This window comes from Bufo bufo, chromosome 1 (genome assembly GCF_905171765.1).
Source record: "Bufo bufo chromosome 1, aBufBuf1.1, whole genome shotgun sequence".
Lineage (NCBI taxonomy): Eukaryota > Metazoa > Chordata > Amphibia > Anura > Bufonidae > Bufo > Bufo bufo.
In genome coordinates, this window is record NC_053389.1 from 3,786,007 (window position 1) to 3,812,569 (window position 26,563).

General features: G+C 48.7%; 1 protein-coding gene across 1 annotated transcript in view; it reads left to right on the forward strand.

Moving 5' to 3' along the window:
- The first annotated feature begins 14,326 nt into the window (after positions 1 to 14,326).
- LIPE (lipase E, hormone sensitive type) overlaps positions 14,327 to 26,563 on the forward strand; it is a 42,095-nt gene continuing 29,858 nt past the window's right edge. Inside the window, exon 1 of the mRNA XM_040419709.1 lies at positions 14,327 to 14,418. Coding sequence (XP_040275643.1) covers positions 14,367 to 14,418 — 52 coding nt within the window. The 5' untranslated portion in view covers positions 14,327 to 14,366. The remainder of the gene's footprint in view (positions 14,419 to 26,563) is intronic.

The following is a 26,563-nucleotide window of genomic DNA, read 5'->3' on the forward strand; positions in this document are numbered from 1 at the left end:
AACTAATTTCTATCACATGGGGATAGAGCAGGCGCACTGCTGACCCGTAGGTTAAACCGTAAGCAAGCAGAGGCTAGGATAGACAGATTGCACTTCGCCAACTCAGTTCTCACCCATCCACAAGAAATAGCCAATGCCTTTACTCCTCTTTACACAATCTGGATGACTGTACCCCTCAGCCCTCTGCCATAACCTCCTTTCTGGAAACACTTTCGCTACCCACACTTTCTCCTGCAGCCTTAGACTCCTTAAACAAGCGGAGCATTATAAAAGCCACCTCAGTAAACAAAGCCCCCGGTCCCGACGGATTTACGGCAGAATATTATAAAACATCTCACCCCTTCCTTCTTTCCTGTATGGAAAAGTTGTTCAACGGCTTTATGACCTCTGTCTACAAACCCCCTGATATGCTTTCTGCCACAGTTGTTACTCTACCTAAACCCCCCTACTAGACCGGCGAATTTTTGACCGATTTCATGTTTAAATGCTGACCTTAAAATGTTCGCCATATTGTTGGCTACCAGAATCAACGCATTCCTGCCCTCCCTGATGGCCACCAACCAGGTAGGGTTCGTGCCTGGCAGGCAACGCAGGGATGGCACCAGGCATATGATAAACCCACTTCAGATAGCGGAATGGTCCAGGACCCCCACAGTATTAGAAAGAGTTTGACAGAGTCTACTGGGGGTTCCCAGACCAGGTTCTGCAGAAATTTAGGTTTAGCGGCCATATATTGACAGCTGTTTCCGGCCTATACTCCAAACTTTCTGCCAGGGTGCTAGCCTCTGGATATCTATCCAATGCCTTTCCGATCACTAACGGCACAAGGCAAGGCTGCCCTTTTTTCGCCCCTCATCTTCACCATAGCCATGGAACCACTGGCGGAACTCTTCCGCACTTCCTCGGATATCTCTGGTGTCCTTGTAGGTAAACGCTCTCATGTTATTGGGCTCATTCTGACATTAACTGACCCATTAAGATCCTTGGAAACGGCACCCAAGCTCATAACTCAATACTCCTAACTCTCCTATTATAAGCTTAATGTCACTAAAACTAATGTGTTACCCAGTAATGTACCTGATGGGACCGGAGACAACATCCGGAGACATTTCCAATATAATTGGGCCGAATGGTCACTTAGGTATAGAGTTGACACAATCTGTTAACTTTAGAAGCCCAAGAATAGATTTGCAGAAAGATTATGCCAGATATGCATCAGTGCAGCTATCTTGGATTGCAAAAATAAATACAGTAAAAATGCTCATATTATCAAAAATACTATACAAGTTTCGCTGCATTCCTCTTAAGATCCCTAAACCGCTGATCACACAATTGCAAGAGGACATGCTCCGTTTTATATGGAGCAATTCTCGTCCTAGAGTCGCCAAAAAAGCACTACACCCTCCTCTCCGATTGGGCGTCCCGGATCTATATAGCTATTACATTGCCAATTTGCTAGATTAAGCTACAGAATGGGGGTCACCTCCTGCGTCACACCAATGGTTACGCATTGAGGAACATTTCACTAGACGGAAGTCTCTGAAATCACTACTCGCTGCTTATGGGCTAAGCCTGCGTAGTCCTAATCTGCGCCTGGGTACCACATTCTTTGCTTGGACCCGCTTGTTCAAATCTTTAAGCTGTATACATTTGGACGCCTTCAATTTCCCAATCACAGTTCTTGAACATCACATTCCCACTTTGTCTCTATCCAAATGGTTGGAATGTGGCATAGATACCTTGGGTTGCCTTTTTGTCAACTCCGCATTGGTAGATTTTGAAACCCTGCACGCCCAAACTCCCATTTTTATCAATATCTGCCGATCCGTCACTTCCTCTCTCCCCAGTCAGTAATTCAGAATAAAGCTAAACCAATGAACAGGCTTTTTGCAGCCGACACCCCACTGCGCTCCAACCTGTCTATTTGGTACTCCACCTTGGTAGAGGAGGATATAGATGTCAAACAGCAATTCATACCCAAATGGGAAGCAGAGCTAGGGAAAGAATTCCCCCTGCCCTCGAGGCAATCTGCACTATATTGGTCTATGAAGGGCTGCCGTTGTATTAACCACACAGAACAGAATAAGAAAATTCAACTCAGATGGTACTTGACCCCAGATTATCCCACATTACTCCCCCTTATGCTGGAGAGGACCCCAACTGATATGTGGTGGTATTGCCCGTCAGTTAATAGTTTCTGGTCGGCTATTATCCAACATTATAAGGGAGGATACAGATCTGCAGATATCACTATCCCCGGAGTGAATAGGCCTAGCAGATCCCTGCCTTCCAGTAAAAAAAAAATCAAGGGTTAATAGCCAAACAAAATGCTATATTTATTGCCCTGATTCTGTAGTTTGCAGAAACACCCCATATGTGGCCGTAAACTACTGTGATTTTGCTGGACTTATGTCCCATTTGAAGCCCCCCTGATGCACCCCTAGAGTAGTAACTCCATAAAAGTTACACCATCTAAGAAACTACACCCCTCAAGGTATTCAAAACTGATTTTACAAACTTTGTTAACCCTTTAGGTGTTGCACAAGAGTTATTGGCAAATGGAGATGGAAAATTTGGCAAACAATTTTAATTCTCTAATTTCATTTAAATCCATTTTTTCCAGTAACAAAGCAAGGGTTAACAGCCAAACAAAATGCTATATTTATTGCCCTGATTCTGTAGTTTGCAGAAACACCCCATATGTGGTCGTAAACTGCTGTACGGGCACACGGTAGGGCGTAGATGGAAAGGTGAGCCATATGGTTTTTGGAAGGCATATTTTGCTGGACTGGTTTATTTACAACATGTCCCATTTGAAGCCCCCCTGATGCCACCCTAGAGTAGAAACTCCATAAAAGTGACCCCATTTTGGAAACTACGGGATAAGGTGGCAGTTTTGTTGAGACTATTTTTAGGGTACATATTATTTTTGGTTTATCTATATTACATTTTTGTGAGGCAAGGTTACCAGAAATAGAAATTCTGAAATTTCATCTCCATTTGCCAATAACTCTTGTGGAACACCTAAAGCCGTGGGAGGGACTGGGAGGAGGAGCTGGGGGCCGGCAATAGCGGCGGGGCGGTGCGGTCACTGTACTATAGCCCCGCCCCACTGCTCCGGTATTCTAATATAAAATGTATTATTGAATTAAAAGTTATTAAACATGCCCCCCTCACTCCTAATAGTACCGTATATCCTAATTGCTTCTGTATAATGCCGGCAGGCAGGCCGGGCGGGCAGCAGCGTAACTGCCTGATGTCACGTGCCTGCGCCGCCTCCTTTATGAATGAAGCAGGCGGCGCAGGCAAGTGACGTCAGTGAGTGACGCGCCGGCCGCCCGGCCTGCCGGCATTATACAGAAGCAATTAGGATATACGGTACTATTAGGAGTGAGGGGGGCATGTTTAATAACTTTTAATTCAATAATACATTTTATATTTGTATACTGGGGGGGCACACGGACTCTGTGGATGGCACAGTTAAGGGGTGGGGGTCTGTGGATGGCACTGTTATGGGGTGGGGGGTCTGTGGATGGCACATATATAACAGTGCCAGCCACAGATCCCCCCCCCCTGTAACAGTGTCCGTCATCCACAGATCCCCCCATAAGTGTCCGTCATCCACAGATCCCCCCATAAGTGTCCGTCATCCACAGATCCCCCCCATAAGTGTCCTTCATCCACAGATCCCCCCATAAGTGTCCGTCATCCACAGATCCCCCCATAAGTGTCCGTCATCCACAGATCCCCCCATAAGTGTCCGTCATCCACAGATCCCCCCATAAGTGTCCGTCATCCACAGATCCCCCCATAAGTGTCCGTCATCCACAGATCCCCCCATAAGTGTCCTTCATCCACAGATCCCCCCATAAGTGTCCGTCATCCACAGATCCCCCCATAAGTGTCCGTCATCCACAGATCCCCCATAAGTGTCCGTCATCCACAGATCCCCCATAAGTGTCCGTCATCCACAGATCCCCCATAAGTGTCCGTCATCCACAGATCCCCCCATAAGTGTCCGTCATCCACAGATCCCCCCATAACAGTGTCCGTCATCCACAGATCCCCCCATAACAGTGTCCGTCATCCACAGATCCCCCCATAACAGTGTCCGTCATCCACAGATCCCCCCCATAACAGTGTCCGTCATCCACAGATCCCCCCCATAACAGTGTCCGTCATCCACAGATCCCCCCCATAACAGTGTCCGTCATCCACAGATCCCCCCCATAACAGTGTCCGTCATCCACAGATCCCCCCCCATAACAGTGTCCGTCATCCACAGACCACCATTAGTTCCAAACCCACCAAAAGCACACCTTTTAGTTAAAAAAATTATTTTATTTTCCTTCCCAAAAACCTAGGTGCGTCTTATGGGCCGGTGCATCTTATAGGGTGAAAAATACGGTATGTGTTTCTGTCCCCTCCAGTGATCCTCAAAATATGTATCATTTTACATATTATTCTGTACACATATATATACAGTATGTCTTTTTCTATGCACATGTGAGTCTTCCTGAGATCCAATACAGGGGCATCGGCTCCTCCGCTTTAACCCAATACGTTGTTTGGGACTGACAGTTGTTGGAACGCACGCCGACCAGCGTGCGTTCCACAGTCGCCATGGATCTCATGGGGCCTCCCATTATTTGAAGCTCCGGGCGCTCGTTTTGCCAATATCCAGTATGGCAGTGGAATGGAACGCACGCTGACCCGCGTGCGTTCCACGGTTACCATAGCTTTCATGGGGCCTCCCGTCTCTTGATGCTCCATGTTCCCTTAGTGTTCCGGTTTGGCTTAGTGGAACGCATGCGTCACTGTGTGCGTCCCACAGGTCCCGCCCCCCTCCCTGTTTGTTTTACCGACACGCAGCCACAATCTTGAGTACCTCCATTCTGGAGAGGTAATATATGTCTTTATATATGGCAGTATATGTTATATGTATGTGTATAAATTTGTCATCTGCATTTATCCTAAGGCCTGATGGAACACCCTTATGCAAATTCTATGCATTCCACTGACGTCACATCCGGTTTTTCCGGCAGCTACCGAACCAAGTTCTGAATCCTTATTTTTCTCCTATTTTTTGATTTAAGATATTATTGGTTTTAATAATGTATCATTGTTTGTCCCCCTATGGGACTGCTGTAAAACTGCTTTAGATCGATTTTCACACCCTTGAAGTGACTGTGTGTGATGTCACTTCCGTAGCCACGCCCACAAGAATTTGGCGCCAATTTTCAATTTGTTTTGATTCGTTCATTTGGTATATATGTATCTGTAGACAATTACTCACCTTCTCTATCTGCTCCTGAGGAAGGGGGATATTATATGGACCCCCGAAACGCATTGAGCTTGTTTTATTCTGAATAAAAGAGAGATTTCATGAAGTAAAGGATCCGCCTGCTGTTTCCATCTCCACCGCAGATTTGGTCTACTTACCTGGATCTCTACCATTCTACCACGACCTCGGATCAGGGGGGTATCACCCCAGGTGTCTTAAGTTTATCCTGGAGGTGACCCCCCTTGTGAAGTGAGTGGAAAAGCTCTAGGCTCATATTACTTGTTTTTACGTATTTATTACCTATATACACTCACCTAAAGAATTATTAGTGCCCCCATACTAATACGGTGTTGGACCCCCTTTTGCCTTCAGAACTGCCTTAATTCTACGTGGCATTGATTCAACAAGGTGCTGATAGCATTCTTTAGAAATGTTGGCCCATATTGATAGGATAGCATCTTGCAGTTGATGGAGATTTGAGGGATGCACATCCAGGGCACGAAGCTCCCGTTCCACCACATCCCAAAGATGCTCTATTGGGTTGAGATCTGGTGACTGTGGGGCCATTTTAGTACAGTGAACTCATTGTCATGTTCAAGAAACCAATTTGAAATTATTCGAGCATTGTGACATGGTGCATTATCCTGCTGGAAGTAGCCATCAGAGGATGGATACATGTTCTCATTCTGTTTACCCCAAATTCGGACTCTACCATTTGAATGTCTCAACAGAAATCGAGACTCATCAGACCAGGCAACATTTTTCCAGTCTTCAACTGTCCAATTTTGGTGAGCTCGTGCAAATTGTAGCCTCTTTTTCCTATTTGTAGTGGAGATGAGTGGTCCCCGGTGGGGTCTTCTGCTGTTGAAGCCCATCCACCTCAAGGTTGTGCGTGTTGTGGCTTCACAAATGCTTTGCTGCATACCTCGGTTGTAACGAGTGGTTATTTCAGTCAACGTTGCTCTTCTATCAGCTTAAATCAGTCGGCCCATTCTCCTCTGACCTCTAGCATCCACAAGGCATTTTTGCCCACAGGACTGCCGCATACTGGATGTTTTTCCCTTTTCACACCAGTCTTTGTAAACCCTAGAAATGGTTGTGCGTGAAAATCCCAGTAACTGAGCAGATTGTGAAATACTCAGACCGGCCCGTCTGGCACCAACAACCATGCCACGCTCAAAATTGCTTAAATCACCTTTCTTTCCCATTCTGACATTCAGTTTGGAGTTCAGGAGATTGTCTTGACCAGGAGCACACCCCTAAATGCATTGAAGCAACTGCCATGTGATTGGTTGGCTAGAGAATTGCATTAATGAGAAATAGAACAGGTGTTCCTAATAATTCTTTAGGTGAGTATATATATTTACATATATGTACCAATTTTCCTTTTGAGCTCCATTTAAAACACTTCTTCTGCTGAGAAGTGTCCAGATTTTGGGTCTTGGTTTAGTTGGAACTATATTTTATTATAGTGAAGGCCTTATTGGCGCTAATACCGATAAGAACCAACAATATCAATACTATATTCGTCTGTCTTGTATGTTTATCTATTGGGGTATGCACCCATCCGTTCACTATTCTCCTATATATACATCACAGACTGGAAGTTTGGCACTCATCCTTTTCCTCCCCGGTGTCGTTTCTATCACTTCAAGGGTTACGGATTTTGTTTTTTTCTGTTTCATGTTCATTGACTTAGTGTTAAAACTCTGTTTTCACTGATTTGAGCTGCCTACTTCTTTTTAGTGACTTTTTACCTCGATCCTCACATTATTACAGTCCTGTTGGCGCCCTTCTTTCCTTCTCTTCAGGGTCATTTAGTTGATCCCTAGATACAGTTGGGATAACCTTGTTCTCTTTTTTATGTTCCTGTTTGGTCATACAGCAGTTTACGACCACATATGGGGTGTTTCTGTAAACTGCGGTATGAGGGTAATAAATATAAAGTTTTGTTTGGCTGTTAACCCTTACTTTGTTAGTGGAAAAAAAAAATGGATTAACATGGAGCAGATTCTTACGGACACGGCGATACCTAATATGTCTACTTTTTATTTATTTATGTTTTACACTATATTATCATTTTATAAAGAAAAAAAAAATTTGAGTATCTCCATAGTATGTTTTTTTTCGTTTAGTTTTTAGCCGATTATCTTATGTAGGGGCTCATTTTTTGTGGGATGAGAGGACGGTTTTATTGGCGCTATTTTGGGGGCATATGACTTTTTGATCGCTTGCCATTACAATTTTTGTGATGTAAGGTGACAAAAAAACACCTTTTTTTGCAGTTTTTTTTTTTTTTTTACCGTGTTCATCTGAGGGGTTGAGGGGGGTATTTTTATAGAGCAGATTCTTACGGACGCGGCGATACCTAATAAGTCTACTTTTTTTTTTTTTTACTAAATAATATTTTTTACAAATTTTTTGTTTTGTTTTAGTGTCTCAAGTCTGAGAACCATTTTTTTTATCCGATTGTCAGTGGCTAAATTGGGATATAAATTTTGTACTCCATGGAAGTGTGGTACTCCCTGAAGCAATCGATAACGCAGAGGCCCGGATGATCGGGGCACGTGTCGCACTGAGTAGTGGTGTCCTTCCGTATCCCCCTCCTGCGACACACTCTGCACTTTTTTTGGGTCCGTCCCTTCTTTCCAGTATGGGGGACCACACCTGGACAGTGTTGGCCAGGGACGATCCGGGCGCCTCCAGTTCCCAAGGTACTCTGGCCTGCTCTTTCCCAGTCCGAAAAGATCAGGGCCTTGAGGACTGCCTCATAGAACTGAAGGAATGTCCCTGTGTTGCCAGTGCTCCAGGACAGCACAAAAGAGTTGTACAAGGCAATCTGCACAAAGTAGACCGCAACTTTTTTGTACCATGCCCGGGTTTTGCGCATGGCGTTATATGGCTTGAGGGCTTGATCAGAGAGATCAACTCCTCCCATATACTGATTGTAGTCAACGATCCAATTGGGCTTGAGGACCGTTGCCGCGGTACCTCGCACAGGGACAGGGGTGATGCCGTTACCATGAATTGTGGACAGTACAAGGACATCCCTCTTGTCCTTATATCTGACCAGCAACAGGTTTTCACTGGTAAGGGCACGGGTCTCACCCCTGGGGATAGGTACCTGGAGGGGGTGGGCAGGGAGGCCGCATTGATTTTTCCGCACGATCCCACAAGCGGACGTGGATCTGGCGGCGAGGGACTGGAACAAGGGGATACTAGTATAAAAGTTATCCACGTACAGGTGATAACCTTTATCTAGCAGTGGGTGCATAAGGTCCCACACAAGTTTCCCGCTAACACCCAGAGTGGGGGGACATTCTGGGGGTTGAATACGGGAATCTCGCCCCTCGTAAACACGAAACTTGTAAGTGTACCCTGAGGTACTCTCACAAAGTTTGTATAGCTTCACGCCATACCTCGCCCGCTTTGAGGGAACATACTGGCTGAAAATGAGTCTCCCCTTGAACGCAATGAGAGACTCATCAACCGCGACCTCCCTTCCAGGTACATAGGCCTGTACAAATTTGGCCCCAAAGTGATCAATGACCAGCCTGATTTTGTACAGACGGTCATAGGCAGGATCACCTTGGGGAAGGGGAGGGGGGGGGGACATGCTGCATTATCTGAATAATGCAGGCATTTCCGGATGGCCTCAAACCGGGTACGTGTCATGGCCATACTGTAAAGTGGGGTCTGGTAGAGGACGTCCCCACTCCAGTAATGCCTGACACTAGGTTTCTTGACTAGGCCCATGTGCAGTATGAGGCCCCAAAATGTCCTCATCTTGGCTGCACTGACCAGGGTCCAGCCACCGGGCCTAGCCAAAAAGGAGCCCGGGTGTTGAGCAACGAACTGTTGGGCGTACAGGTTTGTTTGCTCCACCACTAGATTTACAAAGTGGTCACTGAAAAAAAGACTAAAAAAGTCATATTCAGTGAAGCCCACTGTGGAAATCTGGATTCCTGGTTGGCCTACAAAATCAGGAATCACGGGCTCAAATCACTCTGGGGTACACCAGACAAGTTCACCAACAGGTGGCTCCAGTAAATTTAACTGGTGGGCCGGAAAACTAGTACGAGCCCCAGAGCTGCTCGTACTAGGGTGGGCCACAGGGTCCCTAGCATGGCGGTCCCCTTGCTCCGCCTGGCGGCATCTCCGCCGCCTTGGGGGCTCATCATCATCGCTAGATGATGAGGAGGATGCGGATGACAACAGGAACGTGGGGTCATCCTCGTCCTCACTAAGACTCTCGGACTAAGAGGAAAGCTGGGCGTATGCCTCCTCGGCCGAGAACATCTAGCGGGCCATAGGGGAGCGTGCGTCTGCGTGTGTAAATCTTTATTCAGTGTGCGCGTGTGTTGGGGCACGGGTGTTCGCATACTTATCCCTAAAACTAACAGAAAAAAAAAAAAAAAAAAAAAAGGGGGAAAAATGTGAAAAAAAAAAAGAATAAAAAAATTTCAAAACCGCTGATCAACCGTCCGAAGTTGATCAGCGGTGGGGTGTGCGATGCGATAACAGTGGCCAGACGCTAAGAGTGCCGGCCACAGTCAGCGTACGCACAATTTTTTTTTTTAAAGTTATGTGGGGGGGGGGGGGGGCTAGCAGCAGCACCCCTGGGGGGTCTAGGGTCACACAGCTGTGCTGTGGTCCCCAGACACCCTATTTAGGGTGATGCAATCAAAGTTTTTTTCCCCCACTAAGGCTGGGTTCACACGGGCGTTGCGGGAAAATGTGCTGGTACATTACGGGAACACCCGCAATTTTTCCGCGCGAGTTCAAAACATTGTAATGAGTTTTGCACTCGCGTGAGAAAAATCGCGCATGTTTGGTACCCAAACTCGAATTTCTTCACAGAAGTTCGGGTGTGGAATCAGTGTTCTGTAGATTGTATTATTTTCCCTTATAAACATGGTCTTAAGGGAAAATAATAGCATTCTGAATACAGAATGCATAGTAAAACAGCGCTGGAGGGGTAAAATAAAATAAAAAATAATTTAACTCACTTTAGTCCACTTGATCGCGCAGACCGGCATCTCCTTCTGTCTCCTTTGCTGAACAGGACCTGTGGTGAGCATTCATTACATGAACAGGACCTTTGGTGACATCACTCCGGTCATCACATGATCCATCACCATGGTCCTGTTCAGCAAAGGAGACAGAAGGAGATGCCGGTCTGCGCGATCAAGTGGACTAAGGTGAATTACATTTTTATTTTAACCCCTCCAGCGCTGTTTTACTATGCATTCTGTATTCAGAATGCTATTATTTTCCCTTATAACCATGTTATAAGGGAAAATAATAATGATCGAGTCTCCATCCCGATCGTCTCCTAGCAACCGTGCGTGAAAAATCGCACCGCATCCGCGCTTGCTTGCGATTTTCACGCAACGCCATTCACTTCTATGGGGCCTGCGTTGCGTGAAAAACACAGAATATAGAGCATGCTGCGATTTTCACGCAACGCATAAGTGGTGCGTGAAAATCACCGCTCATTTGAACAGCCCCATTGAAATGAATGGGTCAGGATTCAGTGCGGGTGCAATACGTTCACGTACCGCATTGCACCCGCGCGGAAATCTCGCCCGTGTGAACGCAGCCTAACTTTCCCTTTTATATCCCTGCCTAGCCCAACCTTTCCCTAATTACCTGGCTGATAAGATGAGGGGTGCTGGGGCACAGATGGGGTGATGCTGGCTGAGAACCACACGTGCAGCGGCAGCGCTCCTCTCTCCTCTGCTCCCCGGACACAAAAGGAGGAGGAGAGGAGCGTTGCCAAGATTTGAACGTCTCGCCGCACACCTACCAATCAGAGGCGATCCTGAGAGGTGATGTCACCATCACCTCTCCGGATTGTGATTGGTGGTGTATTATCACACCACCGATCACCATCCTGTTCCGGGTTATCGGGTCCTCAGAGACCCGAATAACCCGGAAACGCAGCAAACCGCAGGTCTGAATTGACCTGCGGTTTGCCGCGATCACCTACACGAGGGGGGTCACAGGACCTCCCAGCGCATTGGCCCCAGGTGCCTGCTCAATGATTTGAGAAGGCACCGGGTTCTGATCACCGCCCGCCGCGGTGATCGGAAATACACAGGACGTACAGGTATGCCTTGTGTCCTTCAGTACCAGGACATCAGGGCATAACTGTATGCCCTGTGTCCTAAAGAGGTTAAAAGTAATATCAGGAAGTATTACTTTACTGAGAGAGTAGTGGATGCATGGAATAGCCTTCCTGCAGAAGTGGTAGCTGCAAATACAGTGAAGGAGGTTAAGCATGCATGGGATAGGCATAAGGCTATCCTTCATATAAGATAGGGCCAGGGGCTATCCATAGTATTCAGTATATTGGGCAGACTAGATGGGCCAAACGGTTCTTATCTGCCGACACATTCTAGGTTTCTATATGTGTAATTTTTTGGGTAAATAAACTCCATGAATCCATTCACAATGTCCGGCTCTTCCAGATGTTTTTGTAAGATTATTGGGCAGTTTCTCTGCCTACAAATTATTATCACAGATGCTTTGTTTACTTTTGCAGTTCTCAAAACTGAATTTGACTCAGCAGAGATCACAGGCCTCTTCTTCACAGCAAAAATGTTATAACATGAAGAGTTGAGAAAAATACCTTAATCCTAACTTCTACAAACCAATAAATGCAGAATCAACCGAATCAAACTAATATGAAAAGTTGTTATTCTAAAAATCTTCATTTACTTGCATAATATAAGTTATACCAGCGAGAATTAGTCTTTATGTAGAAAACTAGGATTTAAATCAAGCCTTACTGACTAGGATTTAAATCAAATCCAAATCCTGCTTTACGGTCACAAGAAATTTGAATTTGTCAACCAACAATGTAACAGCAGTATTGACTAATTGCATTGGACTGCAGCAAAAGCCGCAAATGTAGTATCTTGCACAAAATGGGTGTTTTTTTTTAAACCACAATATAACAGCAGTATTTAACGCTTGTATTGGACTGTCGGAAATGCAGAAAAGGTACTTTATGGAGAAAAAAAATATATGATTTTTTCACCCACAGTTAAACAGATTGCTTTAGCGATTTTATTTCACTATCAGATTTGCAGTACAGGCCGCAAAAGTACTTTATGGAAAAAATATTTACTTAGATTGTACATTACTGAAAAAAAATGTGAATATATCACCCCCTGGGTCCCTGAACTCAGACGGATTGCCTATATTATTTTCCTTTCCCCTGGCACATATGCAGTGCAGGTGCACTTAAAAAATGGGTATATGTTGCTGTGCTGGTGCACTGAACTTGCACAAAATGGCCACCAACGCCCACCTTACTAACAGACGGATAAAACATATTTTGTCACTAGGCTCAGGGCAGGGTACAAAAATGTTGCACTGCACCCACAAAACAAAATCGCTGTAGATTGCAGAGTTAATAAGTTGTGATGTGATATCAGATAGATTCTTTCCTATTCTCTCCCTCACAGCAGCAGCATCCTCTCCCTACACTAAGCACAGCAGAGTGACGGGCGGCGCTACGTGACTGCAGCTTATATAGAGCCTGGGTCACATGCTGCACTGGCCAATCACAGCCATGCCATTAGTAGGCATGGCTGTGATGGCTTCTAAGGGCACACGAGTTAAAAGCTTGTTGATTGGCTGCTCTGCAACCTTTCAAAAAGCACCATTAAATCGCCTAACTTTTACTGAAATCTTCGGGTTCTCTAGATTGCCAGCCTCCATCTCATCCATCGGCCTTATTCTCACGCCTGCGCGTCTGTATTGGGCGCAGGCACCGGCTGACCGTCGTCTGTAGAATAGCATGGTTAGGTAGAGCAGACACTAGCAGATCGCTAGTGTCTGACAGCTAATTAAGTCCAAATGAGGTGGTAGAAACCCTTTAAATAAGAGCAATAATTGCCACCTGCTTTTCAAAGAATGAATGACCTCACTCATTGAACCCCACACTGCTATTATTCTGAACATGCCCCTTTCAATTAGTGATTCACTTACACAGAATGAGCAGCATGTCCTGACTGTTGGATTTATATTACTCTACTACACCTGCTAGTAAATTATTTATATAATTTCTACCAAAAACAGTGATTGATCAGGTTAGTGATGTCTGACTGTGACCGGATCTACAGCCGCCGTGCGAACAGCCCCACAGACTGTGACCGGATCTACAGCCGCCGTGTGAACGACCCCACAGACTGTGACCGGATCTACAGCCGCCGTGTGAACGACCCCACAGACTGTGACCGGATCTACAGCCGCCGTGTGAACGACCCCACAGACTGTGACCGGATCTACAGCCGCCGTGTGAACGACCCCACAGACTGTGACCGGATCTACAGCCGCCGTGTGAACGACCCCACAGACTGTGACCGGATCTACAGCCCCGTGTGAACGACCCCACAGACTGTGACCGGATCTACAGCCGCCGTGTGAACGACCCCACAGACTGTGACCGGATCTACAGCCGCCGTGTGAACCACCCCACACACTGTGACCGGATCTACAGCCGCCGTGTGAACCACCCCACACACTGTGACCGGATCTACAGCCGCCGTGTGAACAGCCCCATAGACTGTGACCGGATCTACAGCCGCCATGTGAACGACCCCACAGACTGTGACCGGATCTACAGCCGCCGTGTGAACGACCCCACAGACTGTGACCGGATCTACAGCCGCCGTGTGAACAGCCCCACAGACTGTGCCCGGATCTACAGCCGCCGTGTGAACAGCCCCACAGACTGTGACCGGATCTAGGAAATCAGCAGTAAATCCCACATACACCGCGATGTGCACTGCAGGGGACCCCTCACTGGGAACACAGCTGTGCACATTGTGCAGCACGTGACCTCAGGGTCTCCTGTATCCGCACAGTAACCAGATTAAACCGCTGTGGTAAACTGAAAGCTAAACGCTGATTGGTTGCTCCTGTGATGCCCCGCCCCCTCTATCCCTGCAGGGCTCGTCCCCTCACGCCGCGACCCCCCCCCCCCCCCCACCTGTCGTCACGTGACCGCCCCGTAGCCTGAGAGCAGGGCGTGTTTGACCTGTCAGCCGTTCGATGACGTCATTGCAAGATGGCGCCGGCCGGGGAGGGGGAGGAAGGAACAGAGGCAAACGGATATACAAGTGAGTTATTATAACAATAAGTGGTGTACTGTGCGGGGGCGGCGCCTGTGTTACGGAGTGTCCGTATCGGCAGAATACGGAGCAGTGTCTGAAGGGGGTGTTCAACAATGTACAGCCCTGGGGTCTGTGTCCTCTGCTACCTGTGTGTTATAAACCTCCCCTGTCCACCCAGACGGAGCCGGTGTCCTCCCCTGTCCCCTCAGGCGGAGGCGGTGTCCTCCCCTGTCCCCTCAGGCGGAGGCGGTGTCCTCCCCTGTCCCCTCAGGCGGAGGCGGTGTCCTCCCCTGTCCCCTCAGGCGGAGGCGTTGTCCTCCCCTGTCCCCTCAGGCGGAGGCGGTGTCCTCCCCTGTCCCCTCAGGCGGAGGCGGTGTCCTCCCCTGTCCCCTCAGGCGGAGGCGGTGTCCTCCCCTGTCCACCCAGACGGAGGCGGTGTCCTCCCCTGTCCCCTCAGGCGGAGGCGGTGTCCTCCCCTGTCCCCTCAGGCGGAGGCGGTGTCCTCCCCTGTCCACCCAGACGGAGGCGGTGTCCTCCCCTGTCCCCTCAGGCGGAGGCGGTGTCCTCCCCTGTCCCCTCAGGCGGAGGCGGTGTCCTCCCCTGTCCCCTCAGGCGGAGGCGGTGTCCTCCCCTGTCCCCTCAGGCGGAGGCGGTGTCCTCCCCTGTCCCCTCAGGCGGAGGCGGTGTCCTCCCCTGTCCCCTCAGGCGGAGGCGGTGTCCTCCCCTGTCCCCTCAGGCGGAGGCGGTGTCCTCCCCTGTCCCCTCAGGCGGAGGCGCTGTCCTCCCCTGTCCCCTCAGGCGGAGGCGGTGTCCTCCCCTGTCCACCCAGACGGAGGCGGTGTCCTCCCCTGTCCACCCAGACGGAGGCGGTGTCCTCCCCTGCCCCCTCCGGCGGAGCCGGTGTCCTCCCCTGCCCCCTCCGGCGGAGCCGGTGTCCTCCCCTGCCCCCTCCGGCGGAGCCGGTGTCCTCCCCTGCCCCCTCCGGCGGAGCCGGTGTCCTCCCCTGCCCCCTCCGGCGGAGCCGGTGTCCTCCCCTGCCCCCTCCGGCGGAGCCGGTGTCCTCCCCTGCCCCCTCCGGCGGAGCCGGTGTCCTCATGGGTGGGAGGCTGTTGGTATACAGCACTTTTCTCTGGTGCAGTTGCAGTAGTGATAATATGTGTGATATATTTCAGCTCATCCATTGCTTTTCAATAAACTTTATTCACGGTGGTCCAGAGAGCAATAAGCGGCCTGTCTTGTGTAGGTCGTAGAGAGGGGCCTCACTATATAGCGCCATTCTTTGTTTTTTCTGACCGCTTTCAGCTGACGCCCCGTCTCCAGTGATAACAGCGGATCGTGCGGGATTTACGCTATGGACCGTGATTGTCCCGCTCCGAGCCCCCTCTTATCCAGAGACTATGCTGATAGCATCTGGAGGGTGCCATGTAATCCCTGGTGGTGTTCAGCCCATTGTTTAGGAGCAGTTTGGCTTTGGCTGTGCGGGCATGCTGGGAGTTGTAGTTTTGCAACAGCTGGAGGCACACTGGTTGGGAAACACTGGTTTAGGGTGTGTATACTTTTGCAACATAATTTATTATTTTTATTGTTTCAATGAATTAAAAAATGGCTGCAATCAATCATGATTAAAGGGGAGGCAGGGAGGCTGGGGGACACGTCGTCGGGGAGGCTGGGGGACACGTCGTCGGGGAGGCTGGGGGACACGGCGTCGGGGAGGCTGGGGGACACGGCATTAAGGAGGCAGTGGGGGGAGGCTGTGGAAGCTCTTCTGGTCTGGATGATATGCGAGTCTGGTGCCCGCTTTGTCATAGTTGTAGGAGCTTCTGGGCCCTGACAGGACATCTAAGGGCAGGTAGGTGACAGTCATCAGGTGGTTCCTCTCCTTGGCTGAGACTTGTTCAGCCCAGAGCTGGATGCACGATCACACCACTGATTGTCATTAGGAAGGCTGAGAGCTGGAAGCACCATGAACACAGCGGGAGGACGTAAGTGCTGCATCTCAAGGCTGAATCTGACAGTTTCACAACAGCTGAGATATCTGGCTGCTCCTTGGACTTTGACCATTCTGCACGATGTGAGGGTTTATCAGGGGATAGGGATCCACGGACCCAGAGCGCCCGTCATTTGTAAGGTTTCTAAAAGAGCTTTTATCGTTAGGATAGACGAGGGCATCTGTGCTGTATGCTGAACTATAGGCACAGCCATAGTCTGGAGGGGGACAGAGGAGTCAGGTGTGCACTGAGGGGTCTGGAGGGGGACAGAGGAGTCAGGTGTGCACTGAGGGGTCTGGAGGGGGACAGAGGAGTCAGGTGTGCACTGAGGGGTCTGGAGTGGGACAGAGGAGTCAGGTGTGCACTGAGGGGTCTGGAGTGGGACAGAGGAGTCAGGTGTGCACTGAGGGGTCTGGAGGGGGACAGAGGAGTCAGGTGTGCACTGAGGGGTCTGGAGGGGGACAGAGGAGTCAGGAGTGCACTGAGGGGTCTGGAGGGGGACAGAGGAGTCAGGTGTGCACTGAGGGGTCTGGAGGGGGACAGAGGAGTCAGGTGTGCACTGAGGGGTCTGGAGGGGGACAGAGGAGTCAGGTGTGCACTGAGGGGTCTGGAGGGGGACAGAGGAGTCAGGAGTGCACTGATGGGTCTGGAGGGGGACAGAGGAGTCAGGTGTGCACTGAGGGGTCTGGAGGGGGACAGAGGAGTCAGGTGTGCACTGAGGGGTCTGGAGGGGGACAGAGGAGTCAGGTGTGCACTGAGGGGTCTGGAGGGGGACAGAGGAGTCAGGAGTGCACTGAGGGGTCTGGAGGGGGACAGAGGAGTCAGGAGTGCACTGATGGGTCTGGAGGGGGACAGAGGAGTCAGGTGTGCACTGAGGGGTCTGGAGGGGGACAGAGGAGTCAGGTGTGCACTGAGGGGTCTGGAGGGGGACAGAGGAGTCAGGAGTGCACTGATGGGTCTGGAGGGGGACAGAGGAGTCAGGTGTGCACTGAGGGGTCTGGAGGGGGACAGAGGAGTCAGGAGTGCACTGAGGGGTCTGGAGGGGGACAGAGGAGTCAGGTGTGCACTGAGGGGTCTGGAGGGGGACAGAGGAGTCAGGTGTGCACTGAGGGGTCTGGAGGGGGCAGAGAAGTTAGGAGGGCATTGAGGGCTCAGGAGTGCACTGAGGGGCCTGGAGGGGGGCAGAAGGGTCAGATGGGCACTGAGGGGCCTGGAGGGGGACAGAGGAGTCAGGAGGAAACTGAGGGGCAGAGTGGTCAGGGGGCACTGAGGGGCCTGGAGGAGGACAGAGGAATCAGTAAGACACTGAGAGGTCAGGAGGGGGGCAGAGGAGTCAGGAGGGGGACAGACGGATCCTGATGAGGACTGAGGAGTCCTGGCTGTTTAAAGGCGGTTTCCAGTATTCTATTATTGATTGATTGTTCTCTACCAGAATCGGCAGAGGGCTGACACCCGGTACCCCCATCGCTCAACTGTTGGGAAGTATCTGTGACAATCTCCCCCCATACAGCAGTAACCAGCTCTGACGGATACACATGGCATGGAGCAGGTACTTCTGGCGCTGGACGTACTCCAGAAAGCTGATCGACAGGGGCACAAAGTGTCGGCCCCCCACTGATCTGATATTGATGACCTGTCCTGAGGATAAGTCCAGAAAAAAGACAGAATGTGTCCTATTATTGTACGTCTCTGCGGATATTTCTATCATAGAGAAGGATGTTCTGATCTGCAAAATACGGAACGCACACGGCCCGTATCCATGGTTTGTGGATCCTTAATTTGTGGTCCACAAAAACGGATACGGCCGTGTAAATGTTGCCTAAAGCTACAATATCAAAATCCTGGACAGCCCCTTTAAGAGGAATCTGAGTGGATTTCCCTCCCAGCAGTGACGATGGCGGCCCTGGGGCTGATGTATTGGTGGGCCCTTCACACGCCGCGTGTACAGTCTTGGCAGTGTTATCTATATGTGACACCCGGAACGCAGCGGGTCTGTGGTTGTCTCATCACCGGGAGGTCGTCCTCCAGGAATGTCGGATGCCTTGTACATCTGGTGCGTCTTTCCTATGGAGATTCATGGTGGAGCTTGTACTGTCTGCCCGTAGACCTCAGCGTGGTGTGAACAGCGCCTTGAGGAGCGCGTGCGCAGTATCATACGTGAGTTGCTATAATCTGATCTACCGAGACTGGCTTCAGCTGGCAGTGTGAGCCGGTACCAGGGGGCAGGTTTAGGGTAACGGCCGCGGTCACCTGATCCACAGTCTTCAGTTCCAGCTCTATACAATATTTATACAAGCGGCTAAAGACGTCGGGGACACGGCCGCTCCGGGTGGTGAGTAGTGGGCACAATGTATGTAGGGATGTGAGCCAGCTCTTTTCTATTACACCTCTGCTCCGGTATTAACCCATTCCTGACTGTGCAGGGTTCAAAACAGATTCTACTTTCAGGGGCAAAAGCTCTGGAAAAGTCTAAACATTGCACCCCGATTAGCACCGTAATGGGGGGCAGTAATCCCCCAGGAATATCCAAACTGTCAGGTCATAGCCCCCAGTAATATCTGTACTGTCAGGTCTACATCAGGTAATAGCCCCCCCAGTAATATCTGTACTGTCAGGTCTACATCAGGTAATAGCCCCCCCAGTAATATCTGTACTGTCAGGTCTACATCAGGTAATAGCCCCCCAGTAATATCTGTACTGTCAGGTCTACATCAGGTAATACCCCCCCAGTAATATCTGTACTGTCAGGTCTACATCAGGTAATACCCCCCCCCCCCCCCCCCAGTAATATCTGTACTGTCAGGTCTACATCAGGTAATACCCCCCCAGTAATATCTGTACTGTCAGGTCTACATCAGGATATAGCCCCCAGTAATATTTGTACTGTCAGATCTACATCAGGTAATAGCCCCCCAGTAATATCTGTACTGTCAGGTCTACATCAGGTAATAGCCCCCCAGTAATATCTGTACTGTCAGGTCTACATCAGGTAATACCCCCCCAGTAATATCTGTACTGTCAGGTCTACATCAGGTAATAGCCCCCCAGTAATATCTGTACTGTCAGGTCTACATCAGGTAATACCCCCCCAGTAATATCTGTACTGTCAGGTCTACATCAGGTAATAGCCCCCAGTAATATCTGTACTGTCAGGTCTACATCAGGTAATAGCCCCCCAGTAATATCTGTACTGTCAGGTCTACATCAGGTCATAGTCCCCAGTAATATCTGTACTGTCAGGTCTACATCAGGTAATACCCCCCCAGTAATATCTGTACTGTCAGGTCTACATCAGGTCATAGTCCCCAGTAATATCTGTACTGTCAGGTCTACATCAGGTAATAGCCCCCCAGTAATATCTGTACTGTCAGGTCTACATCAGGTAATAGCCCCCCAGTAATATCTGTACTGTCAGGTCTACATCAGGTAATAGCCCCCCAGTAATATCTGTACTGTCAGGTCTACATCAGGTAATACCCCCCCCCCCCCCCCAGTAATATCTGTACTGTCAGGTCTACATCAGGTAATACTCCCCCCCCCCCCAGTAATATCTGTACTGTCAGGTCTACATCAGGTAATAGCCCCCCAGTAATATCTGTACTGTCAGGTCTACATCAGGTAATACTCCCCCCCCAGTAATATCTGTACTGTCAGGTCTACATCAGGTAATAGCCCCCCAGTAATATCTGTACTGTCAGGTCTACATCAGGTAATAGCCCCCCAGTAATATCCGTACTGTCAGGTCTACATCAGGTAATACCCCCCCCCCCAGTAATATCTGTACTGTCAGGTCTACATCAGGTCATAGCCCCCAGTAATATCTGTACTGTCAGGTCTACATCAGGATATAGCCTCCCAGTAATATCTGTACTGTCAGGTCTACATCAGGTAATAGCCCCCCCAGTAATATCTGTACTGTCAGGTCTACATCAGGTAATAGCCCCCCAGTAATATCTGTACTGTCAGGTCTACATCAGGTCATAGCCCCCAGTAATATCTGTACTGTCAGGTCTACATCAGGTAATAGCCCCCCAGTAATATCTGTACTGTCAGGTCTACATCAGGATATAGCCTCCCAGTAATATCTGTACTGTCAGGTCTACATCAGGTAATAGCCCCCCAGTAATATCTGTAATGTCAGGTCTACATCAGGTAATAGCCCCCCAGTAATATCTGTAATGTCAGGTCTACATCAGGTAATAGCCCCCCAGTAATATCTGTAATGTCAGGTCTACATCAGGTAATAGCCCCCCAGTAATATCTGTAATGTCAGGTCTACATCAGGATATAGTCCCCCAGGAACATCCATACATTTCCGGACTGCAGATGAGAGGGATTGTACTGTAATGGTTCTTACTGGGATATTGGGTTCAGTGCTGGGGTCTCCTGATACTTCCATTCATAGTGCCCCTCCCCCTCCAGCCCATCACACCACCGCTGACCATTGGCTGCTGCTGACCTTCCAGTCTCACACTAGTGAGCATGTATTGTCCGGGGGCACTTACTGTACAGGCCTGCCGATCCTCACCTGCACTGTAAGTACGTCTGTGTGTTAACCCTTCATAGACTCTGCATGCAGTCATAGCTCCTCTCTGGGTGGGATGTCCATTGTCAAGGTGATTTCTGCTGTCTAATCCCTGCAAAGGTTTTCTAAGGGAGACGTCCGTGTGTATATTCACTATTCACAAAAAGTTCGGGATATTTGGCTTTCAGATGAAATTTATGGAAAACGTACGAAGTTTCTGCTCCAATGATATTATATCATGAAGGCCGAGCATTTAAGCAGAAGCAGTAATGGTGATTTCCTCATCTCAAACAATTTATTGACACAGAAGCCAACACCAGTGCTGGGTATACGGCCACAAAATGTCAGCGTCTCAGGAACTTGTCCTGTGTCCTTGAGCATCAATTCCAGCTTGAAAACGACGTCTCCTGCTGTTCACAAGTCGCCTTATCGTCCGCTGAGGCATGGCATCCCACTCTTCTTGAAGGGCGACCCTCAGGTCATTGAGGTTTTGGGGTACAGAGTTACGAGCCTCCACACGGCGAATCAGCTGATCCCATAGGTTTTCAATTGGAATCGGGTCTGGAGAAAGTGCAGGTCACTCCATATGAGGTCCCCCAGTCTCCAGCAGCTATTCCGTAATGATGGACCTTGATGAGCCGGCGCATTGTCCTCCATGAAGATGACATTAGGCCTGTGTTGTTCCTGCAGAGGCACCATGACTGGAGTAATGATGTTCTTCAAGTAGTCTGGGCTGTCACTGGACCATTCACAGTGTAGGGCAGTTCTGTACTGACAGGACGCACCTGCCCGCACTGTGACACCACCACCAAAGGCTCGTCTGGTGACAGCAGAGGCTGATGCAGAGCGCTCTCCTCGACGTCTCCAACATTGTTGGTGGCCGTCATTTCTGCTCACTGTGAATCGACTGGCCCATACAAGACGATGACGCCTGTGCCTGGTGGTGTGGTTAGGAACCCATGCAGGTCGTCTAGCACACAGATCACGCTGGTGTAAATGGTTTTGAATGGTCTGACGTGACACTTGGTGCCTCTCATCCTCCGATTTCGGCGCGAAATAACCGGTGGAGACGGTCTTAATAGACGTATTCTTCTTATTTAATAGAAACAACGCGTTTCGGGGATTAGGATTTCCCCTTCATCCGGTTTCACAATAATGCAATAAATATAATGCACAGGTTAGTATTCATAGATGAAACATATAAAAAAAAACGCCAAAAGGATGCACCTGGGTGACACCCCCTGGGGGAGGGGCCGCCCCAGGTGTCATCCAGGTTACAAACTGGATTCTTCAAATCAAACACTGAGGGGCTATTCATATCATTTGTACACATGATCGCTTATGGAATTATTGAAAACGAGTGTTATTCATAATGCAGCTCAAAAAATTCTTCTATATGTATAAGCCTCTCGGTCATGTGATCACATGACCCGGGGGAACGGAAGTAACGGCATCCTCTAGTGGTCGCCTCCCTCCCCATGTAGAAAGAGAAGCAGGGGGAGAGGCCAGTCGCCACAAGACCTGATTTGTGAATGGGCGCATGCTCGGTCTTCAACTCTGTGCCGGCGGCTGTAGTTTGTGGGCGCGTCCACAGGTGACGTAGGGTGTCACGTGATCGCATCTGTGCGGTCACATGATCCCTTTTCCTGGGATGCTAACAGTTAAGAGGCGTAGCCTATAGGATCGAATTCAGAATTGTCCAGATATGGTTAATTAGTGCATATCTGTATACAGTTATATATATGCACATTGTCTGCATAAAATGACATAATAAAAAATATATATAAAGATAAAAATAACATTTTTCCTAAAAAGATTATTTTAGGGGATGATAAAAATCCATATATAAAAAAAATCATGTAAAAATCCATGGAGAACGTATTGTGTAGAATATATATATGTTTACACACGTATCCATGGTATGTACATGAAATACTAAATACATGATTGTGAAACGCATCCGGAACGGAATGGCTATTGGGGGATGGGGGGGGGGGGGGGAGAAGTGGCCGGCGGGAGGTTTGACAGGGGATATTTAGATGGTAAATTCAAATTTGGTGGGTGGGGTCTATGTGAATGGGAGTTTGTCCCATACTCAATATATGTCTGTATCCTTGTACAGACACAATCGGCTTTATAGATTGATTTTGAAGACCTCATTCAGGCCGTAGGGATTGAGGCTATGGAGTTTAAAAATCCAATCCATCTCACGGCGTCTGATGTATTGGACGTCTTTTTGGAGATGCATTGGAATTTGTTCAATGGGTGTTACAGAAAACCCGACAGCATTGCCTTCATGGTGTTCGGCCGCATGTCTGGACACGCTGTGCTTCATATATTTCTTTCTTATACTGGAACGTCGTTTGTTAAATCTGTTGCGCAGAGTCTGGATGGTACGGCCTACGTATTGTAGGTGGCATGGGCCCTCGAGCAAATAAATTACATGATTCGAGTTACAGGATAAGAGTACATTGTTTAGTGGCTGCACTTGGTATTGCAGCTCAGCTGCTTTCACTTGAATTGGCCTGAGCTGCGCCTAGGCCACGTGACCGATGTACGGTGATGTCACTGGCCTGGGAAGAGGCCAAAGCGGTCACAAACGGCTATAGCGCTCCATGCACCGTTTAGTGGCAGTGGCGGGGTACATTGAGCTGTGGGGCACGGCCATTGCACAGTGTGTGGAGACTCCAGGTTTCTAGTGGCTGGGGTCAGCCCCTCACCACTTTCATATTAATGACTTATCTGGAGGCAGGAAACCCCTTTAAATTTAATAGAAGACAGGTAATAATCAGTAGAGTAAAGAGTCAGTGGTTAACATGGTGGTCTCCAAACATACGTGTACCATCAGTGGGGATCTGACCGGCCCAGATCCCAATGCCTCACACCTGTGGGTGTATTTGGTTGCCATTTCCTTGTTGTGATCACATTCTCTCAGTTTTAGGGGTTTATTGGTCGTCTTTCTTCTGCTTTCCATTATTTCGGATCCATCATGAGAATGACATGTTGTTGTGAAGATGAAGTTGGCGATATGTGTCCTCTCCTTTCTGTGGAGTTCACAGTCCTCTTGCCAAGTGGTCCCGTGTTGTTGTTGCATCCCCTGACCCGTGGGTTTATGTTGTTCCCTAAGCCTGCACGTTCTTCACCAGTGTTGGCCGAGGCTCTATGTACAGAGGGCACCCCTGCCTCCTTGCTCTATGGGACAGCTGGATATGACCGTCATCATAAACACATCTATTCCCGGAGTTGGGGAATTTCTGTTCGGTCTCCAGTGTTCCAGTGAAGAAGGTTTATTGTTCTGCCAGATAATCTGTGGCATGGGACATTACTATACAGAGATGTAACAAATACAAGCTGTCCAGAAGGGTAAATAGCAATAATTTGCTATGCTCCAGACAAAATGGATGACCATCCACTGACATAGCTAGCTGTCATTGGTCAGACTATCTAGAACTGTAACTGTAGTAGAAGTGCTGTCATGGCATCTATAATCTAATTGGTCCATGGTCTACAGCTCCAGTCTTGCATGCCCAAGAATATCATCAAGGCAGTACCTACCCTGCGCTTTCCTCCCCTCTTCTCTGTCTTCGGGTTCCTTCTCTCTCTTCCTCCCTCTTCTCTTTGGTTGTTCCTCTCTTCTCCGATTCCTTCTGTCCTGTCTCTTTGATTCCTCTTCTCTCTTTACCTGTCCCCTCTCTATGACTCCTCTATTTGGTTCCTCTTCTCTCTTCTCCTCTTTTTTACACTTACTTTGTTTTCTCTGCTCTCTTCTCTGTCCATGATTCTTCCTACCTCTCTCATCTGTTTAGTTCCTTCTCTGCTTTCCTTTCTGTTTGGTTCCCCCACTCACCTCTCTTCATTCTTTAGTTCTTCTTTTATTCTTTCCTATTTCTTTGCCTCCTCCTCTCACCTATTTTCTCCCCCTCTGTTTGATTCATCTCCTGCTCTTCTCTCTGTTTGGTTCCTCTTCTAACCTTTCATCTCTTCTCTCTTTGGTTATTCTTCTGTTTTTCCCCTTCCTTCTGTCTTTGTTTTCTCCTCTCTGGTTCCTTCTCTCTTTTCTTTCTCTCTACTCTCTTCTTTCTTTGGTTTATCCTTTCCTCACCTCTCTCCTCAACTCTCTTTGGTTCCTCCCCTGCTCTCCGCTGTGGTTCCTCTTCTAACCTCTCCTCTCATTGGTAACTTTTCTCTTTTCACCTTTCTTTTGTCTTTGTTTCCTTCCTTATCTTCTGTGTATGGTTCCTCCACACATCTCCTCTTTGGTTCCTCCTTTTGTCTCTTTGGTTAATTATTTGTCTGTCCCTCTCCTCTCTCTCTCTCTTTTTTTCTCATCTTGTTTTTATGTTTTAAGCAGAACTTAACCTATCGTGGCTTTGGACTCAATTTACTTATAGCCAGACCTACACTATGCAGACTCCAAACCCTGACTGTTATATTGTTATGATAAAGGGGTTGTCCCTAAAAAAAAAAAAAAATACAGACAATAGACCCTCAGCATGTCCAATTCGCCAACTACGATTTTATTAAACCACGCTCCCGGGGCCCCTCTGACCCCTGCTCCTGAGGCCCCTCTGACCCCCTACCCCCCCCCCCCCCTGTCACGATCAGTGTGTGGTGGGGGGGGACTTCACACTGCACAGAGGCGGGAAGGGGAACAGTAACTGGGCCTGGAAACCGGGGAAGAAACAAGTCACCTCCTAGACAACCCTAAATCCGGGCCCTTACTGTCAATATGAATGGACCCTTAAGGTAGGAATATTCATATGCAGGATACCTAGGCCTTTATATCCCTATTAGACCCTGGAAAAGGTTAGGACCAGAGACAACCCATTCCTCCCCAGATGGACGAATGGAAGTCTCTGTCTCAGGCCCAGATACAACAACACGGAATATAACAAATACAAACAAACACGACACTTAAATTCTGTAGAGACGAACAGGAACACCAGAGACTACCTCACACCAGCTCAGCCAAACCTAAGTGAAGCTATCTACCGCATAGTCAGAAGGATGGGGTCAAACTATAAAGGGTAGAAGTGGTGACCACTGAGCAACAGCTGAGAAAAGGGAAGTGGTCATTAACCCTATCAACACTGAAATCAAGGAGGCTGTTAGATTCCTCCACGCTCAGCCAATCTCCTTGATTTCCTGACATCAGTCACCTGAGGGACCGTTATAGTACCCCCCCCCCCCACTTCTACGGGTGACCTCCAGGCACCCAGCACCGACCTTATCAGGATGGGCTCTGTGAAAGGCCTTCACCAGACGATTCGCATTAACATCCTCTCCTCTGGTCCGTAACCCTTCCAGTGGATGAGATACTGGAGTGATCTACGGAGAACTCGGGAGTCCACAATCCTGCTGATTTGAAATTCCAAATTGTCATTCATCATGACAGGAGCGGGAGGTGGGGAGGACAGCTCAACAGGTTCGACACATTTCTTCAACAACGACTTATGAAATACGTTATGAAATTTCAAAGCCTGAGGAAGTTCAAGACGGAAGGCTACAGGGTTAACAATGGCAGTGATCTTATGTGGACCAATAAATCTTGGGCCCAACTTCCAAGAAAGTACCTTAAGCTTAATGTTTCTTGTGCACAGCCACACAGAATCACCCACTCTCAGGTCCGGACCATTCA